The sequence below is a fragment of the Dermacentor albipictus genome, chromosome 9 (assembly GCF_038994185.2).
Source record: "Dermacentor albipictus isolate Rhodes 1998 colony chromosome 9, USDA_Dalb.pri_finalv2, whole genome shotgun sequence".
Classification (NCBI taxonomy): domain Eukaryota; kingdom Metazoa; phylum Arthropoda; class Arachnida; order Ixodida; family Ixodidae; genus Dermacentor; species Dermacentor albipictus.
This window is the reverse complement of record NC_091829.1, coordinates 114,823,290-114,842,361: the sequence shown is the minus strand read 5'-3', so window position 1 is coordinate 114,842,361 and position 19,072 is coordinate 114,823,290. Positions and strand designations below refer to the sequence as shown.

The 19,072-nt window shown below is 48.0% G+C and overlaps 2 protein-coding genes across 2 annotated transcripts in view; both read left to right on the top strand.

The window, feature by feature from the left end:
• The window catches only part of LOC135913556 (beta-1,3-galactosyltransferase 5-like), a 52,897-nt gene extending 49,473 nt beyond the window's left edge, over positions 1-3,424 (top strand). Inside the window, exon 2 of the mRNA XM_065446070.2 lies at positions 1,511-3,424. Within this exon, the coding sequence (XP_065302142.2) occupies positions 1,543-2,688 (1,146 nt within the window). The 5' untranslated portion in view covers positions 1,511-1,542 and the 3' untranslated portion in view covers positions 2,689-3,424. The remainder of the gene's footprint in view (positions 1-1,510) is intronic.
• Positions 3,425-15,909: 12,485 nt separating this feature from the next.
• The window catches only part of LOC135913555 (acidic mammalian chitinase-like), a 53,303-nt gene continuing 50,140 nt past the window's right edge, over positions 15,910-19,072 (top strand). Inside the window, exons 1-3 of the mRNA XM_065446069.2 lie at positions 15,910-15,965; positions 18,280-18,322; positions 18,401-18,428. Coding sequence (XP_065302141.2) covers position 18,322; positions 18,401-18,428 — 29 coding nt within the window. The 5' untranslated portion in view covers positions 15,910-15,965; positions 18,280-18,321. The remainder of the gene's footprint in view (positions 15,966-18,279; positions 18,323-18,400; positions 18,429-19,072) is intronic.

Sequence of the window (19,072 nt, the reverse complement as noted above, 5' to 3'; positions counted from 1 at the left end):
TCGGAACGAATTCAGACCTCTGTCTGCTTGAACATGTTAAGAAACCGCATTGAATTTCAGGTTATTGCCGGTAAGATTAGTCTTGCGGAAAAAGTTTTCCCCTGAGCTTCCCAATTTCAAGGCTCGGCCTATAATCGAGACTGGCCAAGATGGAAGTGAATATGCTAGATGCAAATGCTAGAAGACATGGCTCTATAGAGTCGGGTTCCGACTAGACGTTTGGGCTGACCTGCTTCACGGCACAAAGGAGGAGTAGCTTTCGTCCTTGCAACAGGAGGTCGGGAAGGAAGGAAGGAAAACTTTATTTGGTCCTGCAAGTAGTGATAATTAATCACTAAGCGGGCCGCTCCCACGTCGGGACCGGAAGGCCAAGCCTCACGGCCACATCGTGAGCCTGCTGGACAGCCCAGAATTGTTCATCCAGGTCAGGGTTGCGAAGTGCAGCCTCCCACCTGGACGCATCCTTGATCGCCGAGTCTTCAATTCTTTCGCAAGACCAGAGCATGTGTTCGAGCGTGGCTAAAGCACCACAATCTTGGAAATAAGGCTCTGTATATGTCTCTGGATAAAACTTGTTCAGTCTCCGTGGGCAAGGATAAGTAGCAGTCTGTAGTAAGCGTAATGTAAGTGCCTGAGCCCTGTTTAGTTTAGGATGCGGAAAACTGTAAACCCTGCGATTAAGAAGGTAATATTTCGTGATTTCATTGTATGTGGAAGGGGAGTCTCTATTCTCGGGGAGTACCGCCACGCCGTTGCGCGGGGCAGAGCGGAGGGTAAGATCTCGCGCTGCCTCATGAGCGGACTCATTGAGATTCGGAGGGGCTCCCTCGATCATCCCAAGGTGAGCAGGGAACAAACATAAGTAGTGTTGAGAGATGTCACATGTCTGCATAATTTTAAAAGCAACCTTACCCACCGAGCCCTTCTCAAAGGCCCCAACGGCCGACTTTGAATCGCTATATACAAAAGGCCTGCGCCTGTCAACAGAGGAGGTCAGGAATACGAACGGAATTAAAGAGTTTATTAGTTTCCTGTTTCACCTAAAAAAGAAAAAAAAGAACTAATTAGCGACGTTTTCACGTAGTCAGATGCACCGCTGCAGGAAACAACATGCTTAGAGAGCAATATACTACTATTCTGGTAATAGATCATTTGAGTGTGCCAAGACAGCACGCATTTTGGTGTTTCTTGTACTCGCTAATGGTAAAATTGACAGTGTGTTTGTACAGTATTACGATGACGTGCTGTGACGATCAGCATTGGTCACAAGTATTTCTTTGACACGGATATACTGAGGTAACACGAGAAGTCGACGTAAAGAAAATGTTCTCCAGAAGACAAGAACGAGTGTCTTAGTTTTGTTTTTGTGTTCAAGATAATACTTGGATGTCGTAAACGTAAAAATACCGACTGACAATGAAGGGCAGTCACAACACTGTCGTGAAAACTTGCCAAACGGTGTCTCTGAGGACTTCAGCGACAACACTTTCTGCTTGCATTCGTTTCGCAGGTCCATCCTGATGCTGCTGCTAGTGGCCTGTGATGACCACTCCCTGCAAGTTCTCTCGGAGGCTGCTTCTGTGCGTCACAACCTGCATCGGCGTCTACGTCGTCTTTGTGTGGTACCTGCACGTCCCCCACGTTGGCCGTCGCGTGGACGTCGGTGTTGCAGAAGCCCTGACTTACGATTTTCTGGTCGCCGCGCCCAGTGTAAATGGACGACCTCCGATCAGAAACAGTTCCGCATCGTCGGCCCAGCGCAGTTTGTCGACGCGCTTTCCTAGAGCCGACGAAGGCTCACATACCTACGCTTTCCCTTACATCCTGAACAAGCCACACTTGTGCTCCGATTCAGCGGCGGCCGCCGTTCTCATCGTGGTCATCACGAGCTCCATCAACTTCGCGCAGCGCAATGCCATCCGCAGTACCTGGGGCGAAGCGGCTCGCCGGCGCGGCTACAAGGTCATCTTTCTCGTGGGCACACCGAAGCTGAAGCCTTTCCAGAGGAACATCGTGTACGAGGACTCCCAGCACGGAGACATCGTTCAGGCGGACTTCGTCGACTCTTACCGAAACCTGACGCTGAAGTCGATCACCATGGTCCGCTGGGCAAGCGCCTACTGCTCCAACGCGAGCCTCGTGCTCAAGATCGACGACGACATGCTGCTGAACGTGTGGGACCTCGCGGTGCGCGTTCGGACGCTACGGGGGGTCAGGCGGACGCTGTGGGGTCTGCTCGCGCAGAAGTGGACGCCGCAGAGGAACCCCCGGAGCAAGTGGTACGTGTCCGCCAGGGCGTACCGGAATTCGTCGTACCCTGACTTCCTGGCCGGACCGGCGTACCTCCTGTCCGGGGACAGCGTCCCGCTCCTGGCGCGCGGTAGTTTGGGCGTGCCTTACCTGTACCTGGAGGACGTCTTTCTCACCGGCATTGTGGCCGAGAAGATGGGCGTCCGCCGCCTGCACGACGACGGTTTCCTCAACTACAGGAAGCTCTTCACGCCGTGCACCAGGCCCAGGGTGCTGACTAGCCACGGGTACACGCCGCTCTACTTGAAGCACACGTGGCGAGCGCTGTTTGCCGGCGCCGAGAGGCGGACGTGCGATGACGGTGCGCCCGTCAGCAGTGACAGTGGAAACGGCACGGCGGCGAAGACGAACTCCGAGGCGCGGACAGGGATTGTTTAATCAAGCAACCATGACTGAAACCCACAAAGTGGAGGGACACTCGTGAAAGAGAACGTGGTACGGAGCTGCAGGCAGGATATTTGCAATGATCGCTGTGAAAGTAAACGTTGCAGCATACGATAAAAATTTACTATGTTTTTATATAGCTTTAGACTACTGTTAGAAGCCAACATTGATTACAGGCAGTAATCGCTGTGGATGTACTTGCCGACAGACCCGATGGAGAAGAAAACTCTATGACAACGTCTGTGAAAACTGACAAAAAAAGTTGTTTTCGTAAGTGTTGAACAGCAGTTCAACCTCACTGCAGCAATGGGGCCGGTTAAAATACACAGGCAGACTTTTGTCCAAATCGTGGGGCTTAAGCTCATGAATGCGCCCTTTTTACGTTCTCGACGGGTTGTTCGAAGCGTTGAATGTCGCTTCTTAGGTTGCAGAAAAAAAAAGAAACCTTGAATAGGCACTTGAACAAGTTTGTTTGTACCACTAGCCGTCGATGACAGTGCAACTTTGGACCCTTGCAGAGAAGCATTGAAGTGACGATGTAATAATATTTTCTGGCTGTTCGAGCCACAGCGTTAACGAAAGTTTTCCGGCTCTCTCGAACTGCTGTGATGATGATGTGATGAGCGAATCAGTGATAAAAGAAATCGCTTCAGTCGGGGTAGGAAACGGCTGGTTGAAAGAGAGAAGCGTAATAACGCTATTAATATTTTGGACACTCTGCAGTGCTATAGTTTTCTAACCAGTCATTCAGGCAATAAATGAATGATTTTGCGATCACTCAAGAGGCAGCAAAGTGCCACATTTGGAATTAATACTGCGAAGGCTCGATCTTTGTTTCCACCATTGACGGAACTTTCTCTGTTAGAAGGTAAGTGAAAACGGTACATTTTAGAACTCTGCTCTTAGGCGCCCGTTCTTGCTTTGACCGTCGGCGTTCCTTGGAGTCCCTTGCTGGCGTCGCTCGTTGGCGTCTCTCGAGGTAACCGAGTTAAAGAGCAAAGCGGGGGATGAAAGAGGGCGATGGCGAAGAGAGGGCGAGGAGAAAAGTATTCTCATCCTCCATTTCCCATGAGGTGGAAGATGGAGGAGGAGGGTATAGCAAAAGCGTGAGAAGAAAAGTGTAGTGCCGCGCAAATGGGGCTCTGCGGCGATGATCGCTACGAGATGGCGCTAGAGTAGCGCGCCGTCATCTGTTCGCTAATGACGCCATCGATAAGGCATGCGGTGAGCGCGTCCACCCTTTATGGAAACAAAGTGCTACATCAGTGGAGGTGTGTCTGCGGTGGCTGCTGTGAATCGCGCCCACGTGTAACCCATGCGCTGCCTCTCGCGATGTCCCGATAAGCGAGGCAGCCGCGCCGCACTTCGCTCCGTCTGCGATGTACCGCACGAGACAGAGTGTCCGCGCCAGCCACGTTACTTAACAGCGTTCCCTTCCTAATATAAACCGTGTACCTGTATAACCATAATAAAAAAAAGTGTTGGCACCCGAAATGAAAGCACGTATAGAGAGAGCTGCGCTAAAATTTGGCATTAGCGAGTATCGTAATCCTCGGTGAATATTTCAAGAACTACAACGTATCACAGTGACTGTTAGTGACAGCTTGGTTGGAGACTGGTTGAAAGAGCATATCGCTTTTAAAATGGTGGAAAGGACTAGCGCGCCAGGATGCGCAAAGACGAAGAGGATGCGTAATGCTAAAGTTGTGGGTTCAGTACACTCTCTCCCAACCTCCCCGGCGACAAGTTATCGTTTCGTCCACCTTTTTTTCATTTCCTCCTTTTAACGCGATAGCGTTAAGGAGCTCGTGTCGCAGAAAAGCCGGTGTCGTCGGCGTCGGGTGTCGGCGTCGGCGGCGTTGACCGTGAGCGATAAATCACGGCAGGCGCTTCATAAATAAAAAGCAACTTCCAAGATTGGCCCGGTGGGAATCGAACCCAGGTCTCCGGAGTGTGAGACGGAGACGCTACCACTCAGCCACGAGTTCGATGCTTCCAAGCGGTGCAAACGCGCCTCTAGTGAATGCGGTGTTGCCTTCGAAACGAGCCGTGGAAAGTTATACTGCGGTGTATATCGGTAATTATGAACATGTAACGTACAGAAGTCACAATTACACGAGTTGCGAAGTGCGTTTCCGCTGCATTTCTTCTGCGCTTTCCGCACACGCAGAGCCATCTTGCGGCAAACACAGAAGACCCCCTCCTCTCAATGTACGGCGCTGCCCCGACAGGAGGCGCGCCGCGCGCGCATTGGGACCGCTGCCAGGCGCGTCGCGGGACTCCCTCTCCCCTGACGACGCTTCGCCGTGCTTCCGGTTTAGATTACTATCTATCTCTCTGCCCGTGCCGATCACGACGTTTGGCTGGCGTAGATCGTTTCCCCTCCGAGACACCGAGTTCTTTGGTTCGTTTCGTTCGCTCAGGCGCACGTTTCGTTGCCGCGCCCAACGCTGCGTTGCTCGACGCTCACCGCGTGATAGGTGGGCGCTAAGTCCGATGCGGGGCGCATCGTAAGTGATTGCTGTGCCGTAGCGCATTGTCTTATACCCCTTGGCGGGTCGACGGGAACGCTGTCGCGTCCCACTCTTGAAGGCGAAGCTTAAGCGTCCTCCAATTTTTTTCATTATTTCAGTTAATTACTCCTGTGCGTTCCTTGGCTTCATTGCCTGCTTACTTTATATGGTCGTGATTAACAAAACATGAGCCCCTCTCTCATTGCGCTGTTATGAATGCTGTCACCAAGATGAAACAACTCTCCGAAATCAACGTAGTGTAGCGTATTGCGATTACGAGGAAAAGATTGTGGAATCGCTCCATGGTTTTCAAGATAAGGCGCGCAATGCCCGATTCCTTGCTGAGGCGCGTCTAGTTCTCAAACTTTCATACATGTCTCGCACGAAGTTGCCGCTCTGCTGTCTCATGTCTTCCTTCCTGTTTTCAGTCAATCAGAGGTAGGTATCTCATCCTCTTTGTATGTCTGTGTGGGTAGAAATACAGCGCTCAGACATGGTCGCGCCTTATTTCAAAGAGGTCTTCCTGATAAAAAAATTGTTAGGACGCCTTGATTACTGAAACATTAAGACATTAAGGCGAAATGTGGCAGTGAGCAGAGTATGTTATGCGTAGGGCAGGCAACCTTTGTTCTGTTAGAGTTGCAGATTCGTTGCCAAGAGAACGGATGCACAGTCGGGAACGGTAGAGAATCAGGTGGTGTGAAGAAACTAGTAAATTCTCAGGCATAATATGAATCCAGCTGACGCAAGACAGAGGTAATTGGAGATCACCCTGGGAGAAGCCTTCGTCCTGCAGTGGTCATAAAAAGGGCTGATGATGAATATTAAAGCAAACTAGGTGATAGAGAAAGCTGAAGCCAGCGCGCGCTGCAGGAACCATGAGAGTATCACAAAGAAATGTGCAAGCATATAGTTTCATACAATAAGTAATATACTCCATCTTAAAAGCTGGTTGCAGCACGGTGGAAGCTACACGAATTCATAGCCAATTGGAATACCGAGTGTCCCTATACATGTGCTCATTCGCGCAGCGTCGTCTGCTCATCGTCTGCTTGCCGTTCTGTTACATGATTCATGGTTGGTGGATTAAGGCAAAAAATGATTGGATGCCGCAATCATTGGCTGCGTTTGCATGCACGCGGCAGCAAGGCTTCGCTTTAGCTGTACGCTTTCCCTGCAGTTACCTTGCAGCCTCCTTAGAAAGGAGTACGGGTGAATGCCCTTACAGATGTTCACATTCAGCGAAACGATGACCATCGCGGGCGACAGCCGGCTCGTCATCAGAGGTGACTTCAACGCTCCACACACGCGATGCGGATATGGGCACTTGTCAAAGAAGGGAAAAGACCTGGCCGACCTCACAGAAAATGCCGGCCTAACCGTTCTCAACAAGCCGGCCTCGCACCCCAAAGTCGGTGCGGGACCCCATAGGGACACTGCACCGGACCTAACGCTGGGTACGAGTTCCAGGAAAATCACCTGGGAGAACATCTTCGAGAACCTGGGGACTCAATTGTCGCTATTAATTTATTTCATCCTTCTCAACACGGATTCTGTAAGAACCTTTCTTGTGAAACGCAATTAGCTATTTTTGTCCATGACTTGCACGTGCACCTTCACTCTAGCCTTCAAACTGACCCAATCTTCCTAGATTTCACGAAAGCCCTCGACAAGGTTCCTCACAAGCGTTTCTAATGAAAACTTTCTTGGTTAAACTTACATCATAAGATATTGGCAGTGGATAAAAGAATTTCTGGCAAACCGTACCCGATTTGTTCATGTTAAGAATCAAGCCTCTAGGTCTCTTCCAGTAACATCAGGAATCCCGCAAGGGTGAGTCCTCGGTTCCTTTCTAATGTTTCATATATATTAACGGCCTACCAACACAAATCTCCTGTAACGTCCGTATCTTTGCCGATGACTGTGTTATCTATCGCACAATCATAAGCTCCGCTGATCAAGTAACTCTCCAAAATGACTTAAATTGCGTCCAGGACTGGTGTAACTTATGGTTAATGGAACTAAACCCGATAAGTGCAAACTCATGTCATTTCATCGAAAACTAATCCTGTCCTGTTATCTTATGCAGTCTGGCACGTCACGATAACATTAACACATTCCTATAAATACCTAGGGCGTAACACTGTCCAACAATCTAACCTGAAACGCGCATGTCAATAAAGTTATATAATCTGCTAACAGAAAGCTTGGTATCCATAAATGTCATCTACGTCAAGCGCCACCAAATCTAAAATTGCTTGCCTACAAGGCACTCGTACCCTGTAAGCTGGAATATGCCTCTTCCATTTGGAGCCCTAACCAAAAATATATAACAAAGTGTCTAGAATCAGTACAAAATCGTGCCACAAGATTCATTCATTCATGCTATAGATATAATCCCAGTCACCATCGTTAAAAGCAGAATCCGCCCTAAAAACCCTGTCTTGTAGGCGTCGTATCGCTAATACGTACTTATTCCATAGATTCTTTTACAGCTCACTTCATCATCCAGCCATAGAGTAAGAGATTCAACAAGAGCCGACACCCCATAGAGCCCAGGGGCCGAATTGACTGTAGCGCACCAAGCGGATGGTATTAACACCTTCCGGTCTTGGTTTGTGGTGCGCACGCTTTGAACGCCAGCTGGTAGACGCCACGCCGGCTCCGCTGATCGGCGCGGCTTTCTTTTTTTTTCGCTTCTACTGCTGAACCACGCGCGGCCTCGGCGCGGAATAGTTTTATTATTTAGTAAAAATGATTGTGGAACGATCTTTACAAGCCTCCACCGAATATTTGGCACGTGCAATTTGATAAAGTAAACGCACGACACCTTCTGAAATGATGAAATTTTTATTTTGCTCTATATAAATGCTCGTTCCGGGCATTTTGTGCGTTCAACCAAAGTTCTGGCACCAGGTAAGCAGCAGTCGTTGTCGTACGAAGCTCCGCTGGATGGCATCAGCTGAAAAAAAGTAAATTACAAGCATCTACCATTTTATTATATTGACCTAAAAGGAATATTGCGTATAGAGGCGAAACGTTCGTAAGCGGTGAAGGGGCGGCATTATAGATAAATTCACTTTTACACACATTTCGCAGCAAATAGACTCCTCCCAAGCAATGCCATAAAATATGAAGAAAACACCTGATTTTCGAACGTCCCTTCCTTCCCGGGCATTATTTCTTGCACTTTAAGAGCACATGTATATGGCTGACTGCGCTTTTCCAAAACAACTTGGCCTCAGTCGACACGACTGTACGCCAAATATACAGGGGTTGCCACAACACTGGTTCTCAGCCAGACCATGTTACACGCTCGCAGAATGCCTCCTAGTTGCACTCAAGAGAATTTCGTGAGTGCAAAGCATGTTTTCAGTCACTCAAGAGACAGATTGTCAAGTTCTTGGTTTTTGAGCTCTTCGGCGTTATCTTCTACGCGTCCTGCCTGCGCAAGCAACACACTCCCGTGTTATCACTATTGGCAATCGCTAGTCGCGTTTTCCACAAGCGAGAGTATGGAAAGAAAGTATACATATGGTGTTACAGGGCCATAAAAAGCGTCACAAACTTATCGACTAAAATTCAGAACACGCCAAACTGACTGCCACAACGGGTGGCTTGCTCTTTTGTTAACTACTTCACCACCCCAGGCGCGGCAAACATGCCTCAAAAGTATTCCACAAGGTTACGAAACTAAATAGAATAAATTTAGGGGTCAGAGAATGCGTTACGAACTTGTACCAGTAAGATTCAGCCCACGCGAAACTGCGGCACACCACCGAGCTGCTTTTCGCTAAACAACGTAAGGCGTGACGCGCGTACCTGAGCAGTATCCCCAAAAGTAGGCAAATGCAATAATGTAGGGGGTCCGGCAAAGCGTCACGAACTTGTCCCAGTAAGATTCAGTACATGCGAAACCGTCAACATGGTCGAGCTGCATTTCGCTGACTGCGTCACATAGGCGGGTGCGGCAAGCGTGCCGAAAAACTACCGAAATAAGTGACAATATTGTTTTGGCTTTTCCAGTACGAGTCACTAACTCAAATTACCTGCGACAGAATGGCCGAGCTGTTTTTGTTAACTGCGTAACTATTCTAGCTTTTATTCCGTGGGCCTAAAGTTACTTGAAATGCGTCGCACACTGCCGAATAAGATTTCTCACCTTGCCGTAGTTCAATAGTGTAGTGGTGCCGTGTCGAAATTCAGAAGGAACGCAAGAAAACGCCAGGAGCCCAACAAACGTAGCCCAACAAACATGCACAGCCGGCCTCGCTCACTTCAGTGGCACGTCTGGTGCATGACGCATCACACAGCGCGTCTGGCGTGCTGCTAGCTTGTTGCTAGGTAACGCAAGAAAAATAGGTCGCGAAGTACAAGTTCATTTATACACAAAACATTTTAGTTTTAGAGGGAAAGAATGAAAATAAGTAAAACGTCTGTAGGTTCATTTCACATAATTTTTTTCCGATGCTCGCGTCAACTAACGGATGAGATTGACACCTGATGTGTTTCCTGTTGGCAGCTTTCGCCGAGTGTCTCCTGTTGATGAATTCCTCTCTCTATGATCCACCCTACATCAGTCCGCCTGCATGCCTTTCACTCCGCATTGGTCATCCCCTTCAAGGCGCCCGACCACGTGCGCACACTACCGCTTTTGCTTCATCATTCTTTCCACGCTAAGCCTCGGACTGGGACGGCCTTTCTCACGACATCGCCGCAATCACCTGCCCATCCACGTTTTTGAACTGTATAACTACCGCATTTAACAGCCAGCGAACGTGTATCTAAGTATCTTTACTTTGGGTATGTAATTGCTTTTATATTTGCTAGCCGCTCCTTATGCAATACCCCCAACCCTGGGGGCCTTAAAGGTAATAAAGTGAAGGTGAAGTTAAGTGGTGATATTGCCTTGCTTAGTGACTCAGATGACCAATTGCAATGCATGCTCGCTGACCTGGAAAGGCAAAGCTAAAGGGTGGGTCTATAAATTATTCTGCAGAAAACTAAAGGAATGTTTAACAGTCTCGGAAGAGAACAGCAGCTTACAATAGGTAGCGAGGCACTGGAAGTGGTAAGGGAATACATCTACTTAGGGCAGGTAGTGATCGCGGATCCGAATGATGAGACTGAAATAATCACAACAATAGGAATAGGCTATAGTGCGTTTGGCAGACATTCTCTCTGATCATGAACAGCAGGTTGCCATTATCCCTCAGAAGTGTATAACAGCTGTGCCTTACCAGTACTCACCTACGGGGCATAAGCCTGGAGGCTTACGAAAAGGGCTCTACTTAAATTGAGGACCACGCAACGAGTTATGGAAAGAAGAACGATGGGTGTAACGCTAAGGGATAAGAAAAAAGCAGATTGGGTGAGGGAACAAACGCGAGGTAATGACATCTTAGTTGAAATCAAGAAAAAGAAATGGACATGGGTAGGAGATGTAATGAGAAGGGAAGATACCCGATGGTCATCAGGGGTTATGAACTGGATTGCCAGAGAACAGAAGCGTAGAAGGGGTGGCAGAAAGTTAGGTGGGCGGATGAGATTAAGAAGTCATCAGGGACAACAAGGCCCCAACTAGCACATGGCCGGGGTAGCTGGAGAAGTAAGGGAGAGTCCTTTGCCCTGCAGTGGGCGTAGCCAGGCTGATGATGACGATAAAGGAGTGTAGAGCGATCACAGGATCCTCGGTATCACCCTGGGAGAGGACCGCACCACGAGGGAAAAAAAAAAACAATTTCGTGCAGGTAGATTGGGACAAATTCCACAATATCAGAGACGAAAAAGAACAGGGACTCACAGGAAACATAGAAGAATGGAGCAGGGAGCGGCTACGAGACGCAGAAAAGGACACGACCGAGATGGAGTGGCACGAACGGGTACTCGACGAGAAGACAAAGAAGACGACGATGATCGTTGCGGTCGCCCAACGCGACCTAGTACAATAGAAAAAATCCATCCAGGCCGTCTGCAAGGGCAAAAACACAATAGAAACATAAGGGGCAAAATCGCGGAACTAAACAAGAACATTGAAACGCACTGCGCCCAGTTATGCAATCAGGATACGATGCCATGGAAGGTAACGTCAACACTGGCATGACGTGGAAGAACCTCAAGCACTCGCTCAACCCGTCGTGCACCAAGACATAGGTGAACACGGAAATGACCAAGATCAGACACATGTACAAAGGAAATATCCGTAGCATGGGCGATGAAATCGTCAAGCTGTATCTCGAGAGACCTCCAGCCGTAGAACGCCGGAACTACGCGAGCTGTCGCAACTAGGACCTCGACAGAGACTTCTCCCAGCAAGAAATCAGCGTGGTCCTGCAGACCATCAAGACCAAGTCGGTACGGGCCCCACAAAGTGACCAACAAGATGCTCCGCAATCTGGACGACCAGGCAACGAGCCGCTTGAGAGACTATATGAACGAGTGCTGGTGGAATGTCAGGATACCCGGCGAATGGAAGAGGTAGGAAGTGATCCTTATCCCCAAGCGGGGTAGATCCCTAGAAATCCAGAACATGCGGCCGATCTGGCTCACTTCCTGCGTCGGTAAAGTGATGGAGCACGCTTGCCTGAGCAGAGTTAACGGCTACCTGGTGTCCAACGACATATACCGCAGCAACAAGATTGGATTCCGAAGAGGGCTCTCTACCGAAGACGCCATTATACAACTCAAGCAGCAAGTCATAGACACCACGGGGCGAGGCTTAAGGGCATTACTCGGACTCCATCTAAAGACGGCCTTTAAAAGGGTCGAGCATGCGGCCGTCCTCTACAAATCGCACAAATCAGCCTGGGCGAACGGACGTATAATTATATCAGAAATTTCCTTCCCGGAAGAACAGCCAGAATCACACTGAACGAGTAAAAGAGAATCCAGGTGGACATGGGCAGCGCGGGCACACCGCAAGGGTCCGTCGTGCCGCCGATGCTCTTCAACTTCGTCGTGATCGGTCTATCGGAAAAAAATTAAGCTAATAGAAGGCATTAATCGCACAGTTTATGCAGATGACATAACAAGTTGAACGAGGAAGGGCGCAAGCGAACGTGACAAAGAGAGCAGGCTTTAAGGGGCGGTGGAGGCAATCCAGAATCATCTGGAGGGCTGCGGACTAGAATGCTCGCCGGAGAAATTGGAAGTGCTACTTTTCCGCCCCAGGAGGCTAGATAAACTGTCGAAAGACGTAGCGGAACTACACAAAAGGGGAATCACAATAACCACAAGAAAAGGCACGGATATACCCATGGTCTGAAAAATTGGAGTCCTGGGTCTCTGGATGGAAGACTGGGTAACAAGCGCGGAAACCATTACGCATCCGGAAAAAAAAGTCACGGTGACGTTTAGGCTAATGCAGAGTCTCCTACAGCAGAAGGGGAATTAAAGAAAGAAACATCATACGGATCGCTGAGGCCTTCGCGATCAGCCACGTTGCGTACGTGGCCGCACTCGCCCACTGGAACAAGGCTGAGAAAAGCAAGATCGACGTGCTCATTAGAAAAGCGTACAGAACGGCACTGGTTCGCCCGTAGTACGCAAGAAACGAAAGACTACCACAACTCAGGGTACATAACGCGCTGGACGAAATCGCGGAAGCACGCAGGATAGGGCAACTCGAAAGACTCTACGGAACCAAGGCGGGCAGAGAAATCATGGAAGAGATCGGAATAAACTATTACGGAACGAATGGCCCCAAGACGCAGATTCACCCCGAGGTCCGAGACGCATAAACCCGGAAAACATACCGAAGAAGACGCACTCATGCGTACAGAAGAAAATGCCGCACGAAAACGATCCTCAAAAACCACGCCGTGCGGGAGGGGGTGCTCTTCGTACACGAGACCCGGTAGCCTCGAAACCGGGAAAACAATGGTGGTGTCGGCGCTGACAAAAGTAACTCCCTCTTCGCAGTGGCGGTCGTATGCACGAAAAGAAAGACCGTGACCGCGGGCTCCGTAAGGACCAGATCGTTGGAGGCAGCGGAAGCTAAGACAATCGCATATATGTAATCGATGGTCGGCAACAAGACAGAACAATAATTGGCGGCTCCAAGGTGGCCATTAGGAACTTCACAAAGGGCTGGATCTCCACTGACACGGCCAAAATCCTGAACCGCAGAGCAGAAGTCTGCAAGAACTGCAAAACCGCAACCAAATACGTCGAATGGATCCCGACACATATGGGGGAAGTAACCATAGAATACCGGGGCATCTCTTCCAACCTCAACGATAGGGCCCACCGAGCCGCGCGAGAACTAATCCATCATGGCGCGGACATTCACGACCTAAGACCCCGCACCACCCGCGGAAAGGGCGTAGGACGGCAGCGGGGGCGATGGAGAGCATGGAGGGGACGACGACGACGAAGTATCGATACAAGAAGACACGGACAGACTGGTCATGTACCACGACATACTGACACAATATACAAAACAAAGAGAAGCATATCCACTACCGCACAAACAACTCGACAGGTCTTAAGAGGAAGCTTTAGCTCGGGCCCAACTCCGACGCGGCCTATTCAAATACATGTAAAAACGCGAAAACGTTTTTATGAGATAACCCCTGGACCGATTTTGATGATATTTGTTGTATTTGAGAGATAAAGTTAAATCCTAGTGACTGTTGGAAACGGAATTTTGATTTAGGGCTTGAATTCTGTTAAAAAGATTTTCAAAAATTCAGAAGTTTGAAAAAAATAGAAGCACGAAGTTTACAAACTAATAGCTCAGCATCAAGAACAGATATCACGGTTCTGTGAACGGCATCCATTAGGTCATTCAATGCGGACAAATTTCATATGTCATTTTACATCTTATGTGAATTTGTTACGTTGTTTACAAGGGTTCTGCAAAAGTTGTAATTACTTATTAATAAAAATTTTCCAGATTGATGTGTAAGATGCCAAATTTGTCCGCTTTAGATGTGCTATTAGGCACAATTCACAGAATTGCGATATCATTTTTCCTTACTGAGTTACGGAGTTGTAAACTTGATAGTTTCGTTTTCTAAAAATTTGCGATTTGTGCCAATCTTTAATAAAAAATTGAAGCCGTAAATCGAAAATTCGAAACCAACAGTCAATAGATTTTAAGCTTTTCTTTTAAATGCAACAAACTTCGTCAAATTTGGTGCAGTAGTTGCCGAGAAAAACGAATTCTCCTTTTACATGTATTTAGATAGGAGCACCGGAGCTAGAGCTTCCTCTTAAGAAACAGATTGGAGAAGGTTGCAAACCAGAACCTTCCGAAACCCAGCACAGTTAAACAGTGTAAATTGCAGACAATACTTAGAAGTTAGCTGCAAGCTCTGCAAGCATGAACACGCAGATATGGCACACACATTATTTGAATGCACAGAGATCAAACAAATATACGTAGAGGACAACATAAAACCAGACCTTCTCGAGGACCGGTGACTAAGCGCTCTGACTGGCCCGGATCTACACGACCAACTATGGGCAATCCAGCGGGCCCGGGCAGCGGTGCCTCACCGCACCTAACGCCCGTGTGGCCTGAGTGCGGGCTGGCCTGGTGCTTCTCCCAATAAAGCATTTTCCGTCAGTCCGACCACGAAAATATGTTTGCCAACATGAAAAACCCGCGCAGTAGGACCATCTCTGAGTCCCTGGCATTTCAGTCTTGTATGCAGCTATCAGCGATAGATGGCGGTTGCTGTCCGTTAAAATTGAAGGTTGCAATTGGTCTTTTGTGTTTAGCAGGAGCCTTGGCACAAGCAGGGCCAAAATAGGGCGCTATTTCAATTCAAATATAATTAACTTTGGCTCACTGCAACCAAGATAGTCTGGAAGGAATTACGGCTGAAAAGTGGCATGAACTTCTTGTCGGGAGTCCTAATACCCTGTTGTGCAGTGATTATTGCATGCGATAGAGATAGAATACATTGACGCGGAGCAGATCGAAAAAGAAAGAAAGAAAAGAAAAAGGAAACAGCAGTTATGGAGAATTTGAACAGCATACTGTATAAATCAATTTTAAAAATAACAAAGCGGAATTAAAATTTTGTTGTGGCATGCACACAGATGCGACATTGCATAGCAGCAATTATTAAAATTTGTCCCACGCACCTCGTGCCAAAGTTTAAAGAAACGCAAGATCGACATAGCTGAACAGCACCCAGGTAATGTTGTTTGCCGTCACATGGAGCAAATCAGACTATACTTTGCATTTAGCGTAATTATATTATTAGTCATTCACTGACCAACTGCTCAAATATTATATCGAGATCAAAAGTGTGAATAACACAATTGTAGACCATGATGCAAAATTTCTGATTCAGCTTTCCTCTCATCAATAGGCACTACGTAAAAACGTTTTTACAAGTCTGAAAGAGCCCCTCACGAACCACGAAAAAACTTCCGCTTGACTGGACACCCGGTATTCCTCGTGTTTGACGGGTTGCTCGTTGTGTTTAAATGGCTTTCCTCTCGAAACCAAACGATTACTGGGGTAATTTCGTTGTTTTTTAGTTGTCTTTATTCACTGCTCGTTTTAATTCAATTTTTTGTTCTATGGTTGGATTAAGGCTCACCTATCAATTAGAAAGTCTTTTTTTCTTTCTACCGTTTTCTTTGTCTTCCTCGAGTGTTTGTTCGCCGGTTTCCTCCAACTATTCAGGCGATTCCTGACCTATTTCACTATGTTGGTAAGAACCATGGTTAAGGGCCACCATCATCAACGTTGGCAAGCACGCCTTATTACTGAGAAGAAGAAGATCATCGGTTATTCCGGTAAGGAAGCCGTGCGAACAGTGGCCTGCACTTTTATTTTTTGATGCAGAATAAGCTAGGTTATACCTGCCTTCAGTTGTCATTCTCTGACCGAAATGTCTTATCCTACCGTTTCTACGGGCTGTAAAGATTGTTTCGGGCTCTGCATCCACGTAGCGTGCTGCGAAACGCCGAGCGCACCGACAGCTCTCGTGACAATGATGTTCCCTGCACCTGAAAAGCTATCCATTCATAGTCGTGCTACTATAGGATACGAGCAGGAAGTAAAATATATCTGGATAATACGCTTCAGAAGTCAGTATTGTCGCTTGATGTTCTATACACCATACGTGAGAGAGAATGTGTGCTAGCAATTAAAGATTTTAACCAGAACAAGCGGGAAGGGGGTTGAAAGCCATACCACAGACATAGTTGTTTATCTTGAGATAATAGTTAATAGTGACTAAACATAATATTTCCCGCGCATTGTGCGCTGGCGAATAGCGAAATAGGTGCTCTCGTCTTGCGTCCAAAGATGATTGCGGGAGTCAAACGGATGCTGAATATGAAAACCTTCAAATGTCTGTTGTGCTGCGATATCCCTTGCACATTTGCCTGAAGTCATACTCTCAAATTTACAATGCACTTGAGTCAAAACGCAGTGTAGGCTGGTCCTTGGCCTAACACAGCGCAAGGCCCAGTATTTTGTATTGCGCTTCGTCGCGAAAACCTGACATTTTTTGTACTTCTCTTAGCACATAGCGGGGACGCTTACAAATAAAATGGTTAACGTATGTAAGACGTTTCAACTAACCGAGTAATGCCAGTGAACAAAACGTTCATTCAGTCAAGAAAGGTGCGCGTCAAGTTTGTTACATATTGGGCGAACGCACAGACAAAAGAAATCTGTGGCCGGAACCACGAAAGATGATCGTTGAACAAGCGACAGTGTTGTTCTGTAGCCCACTGCACGAAAGCGCGCGTCGGCCCATCTGACCCCATCGTGCACCGCCCTATCTTGGTGGTAATATTCGGCAGGGGCAAAGCTTGGGCGAGCCGAGATGGCTGGTGGCTGTATCTGAGCTTCGTTCGCGTGCACCTATGGTGTTAGAGGTCTCGTAATCTCGAGTTTTGGAAAAACATTGAAGGAGGCGGCAGAGGCGTTCGCTCCCCTCGGTTTACGCTGTTCGTCACGCCGGTACTGCGACAGCGCGTCTTCGCGGTCATGGAACGAGATCGGTTCACGCTTGCCTGTGCGCGTTACACCATTCTTGCTAATTTAATACGCGAGTGAATGTTGGCTGAAATTATGCTGTCGATCAAATTACGGACCTACTTCGTGTAGTTGTGTGGTACTTTGCTATCGCTATCAATGCTTCGCTTTCAACCAAGAGTGCAACCTTTTTTCCTAAGCTTCTGCTTCCGCAGGATCAGAGCAAGCCTCCGCCTCTTTGTTACTCGTTTCTCATATTTAAATGTGGCGTATACCGCGAGATGATCCTGGCTGGTGCGGAGAAGGAAAACTAACCGAAAAGTGAATGAATGAAAATAATGTAATTGCGGAGGACGGCGGGAAATGAGAAGGTTCAGAAAAATACATCTAGGGGACGTGCATACTTTGCTCAAAATTATCAAGAAAAGAAAAGATTTCGCGCCTATCGCTGTATTGTTATTTCTCAATGTTCGAAGGAAAATAGTATTTTGGAGTGTACGTCATTCAGTGTACCACTCTGTACAGTTATTGGATGGTTTTAAGGGGAAAAAATGACACAGGTAGTTGCACTGTGCATGCAAGCTTTTGTGAGAAAGACGGACAACTGTAGTGAAGTGTGGCGCTTCCTGCCTAGAGAGGCACCAACATCACAGAAAGAAAGGCCTGTCACCCATTGCGGGAGCAGCTGATTGGCATGACATTTTTGTTTTGTTTGAAATAGACTGTACGTACAGTGCTCGCAGATTGAAACGCTATTGTCGGTCACCATGGCGACCGGCGCTTTCTTGCGTCACCGGTGGCTGTTCGCGACACCGGGCTGGTGTACTGTGGTGCACGATGAGGTAAGAGTCTTTGTGGCGCCTTCTAACGGAATTTGGCCCCACGGTAATTACCCATCCCTCACCGGTGGCGCAAAAAAGCAGTGATTGCCACGCGGGCCGATTATCGTATTTGAGTCGCTGAGCACCGTACATCCAACCCCATTTGTGTATGCGCTGAACTAAATAGCTCATTAGTATTTTATTTTCGTTTACTCATCCATGTTTACGCCATTGGATTGCATCCTTGTAAGACCGGCATATTGGGCTTCCTATTGAACGGGTGTTTTGGCCGTCTTTGCAGCACACAAGAAGACAAGAACCCCTAAATCTACAGCGTCAAAAGAGTAAGCACAGCCGTATTTACCGACCACCGCTCGATGAAGTTTTCCTTCCCTGTCTAATTCAGTGGTGTTTCATTGCAGTGTCCTCCCAGAGGCGCATACTTTCCGAGTGAGTATCTATGAACGCCGAAGGAAATAACTTGCGCGTCTTTACAGGGACAATTCATTGGAAAAGCCCACTGTTGAAAAGGACGGCCGTGCACTTATTGGAGTAGCTTCTTGGGAAGAATCGCGATTGTGCGCATTGGAAAAACAATATGAAGAAAAACGATAGCATAAGAAACAGTGAATAGTCGGCAAAGAAAGCGTCTACTAAAAAAACAAACCATTCGCATGCACCCAGAGGGTTATACATCGATGGATAGAAAGGAGTGATATATGTAGGCCCTTTTCAGCGGCTAGTTCGCACGCTACAAACGGATGGCGCTTATGCCGTCCCCAGCTTTTGTTGCCTCGGGACCTGCCGCGTAGCCTTCGCGATGGTATGACTTCCGGTCGCGGTGGACGTGTTCTGAAGGGGGGGGGGGGAGAGGGGAACAGGCAATGTAAAGAACGCTTCTGCAGTGAGTTAGAGGCACGTTAAACTATAAACCCCATGCAAGCGATCTTGCACGCGACAGCGATAAGTGACGCGATGGAGAGGGCTTTCACGTTCCCTCGTCGCCTACAAGTTTTACCCCATGCGAGTGACGATTTAGAGCGACGGCGACGGCGAAGTGCCCTCGGTGTTGCCAGTATGAGGGCAGCATATAC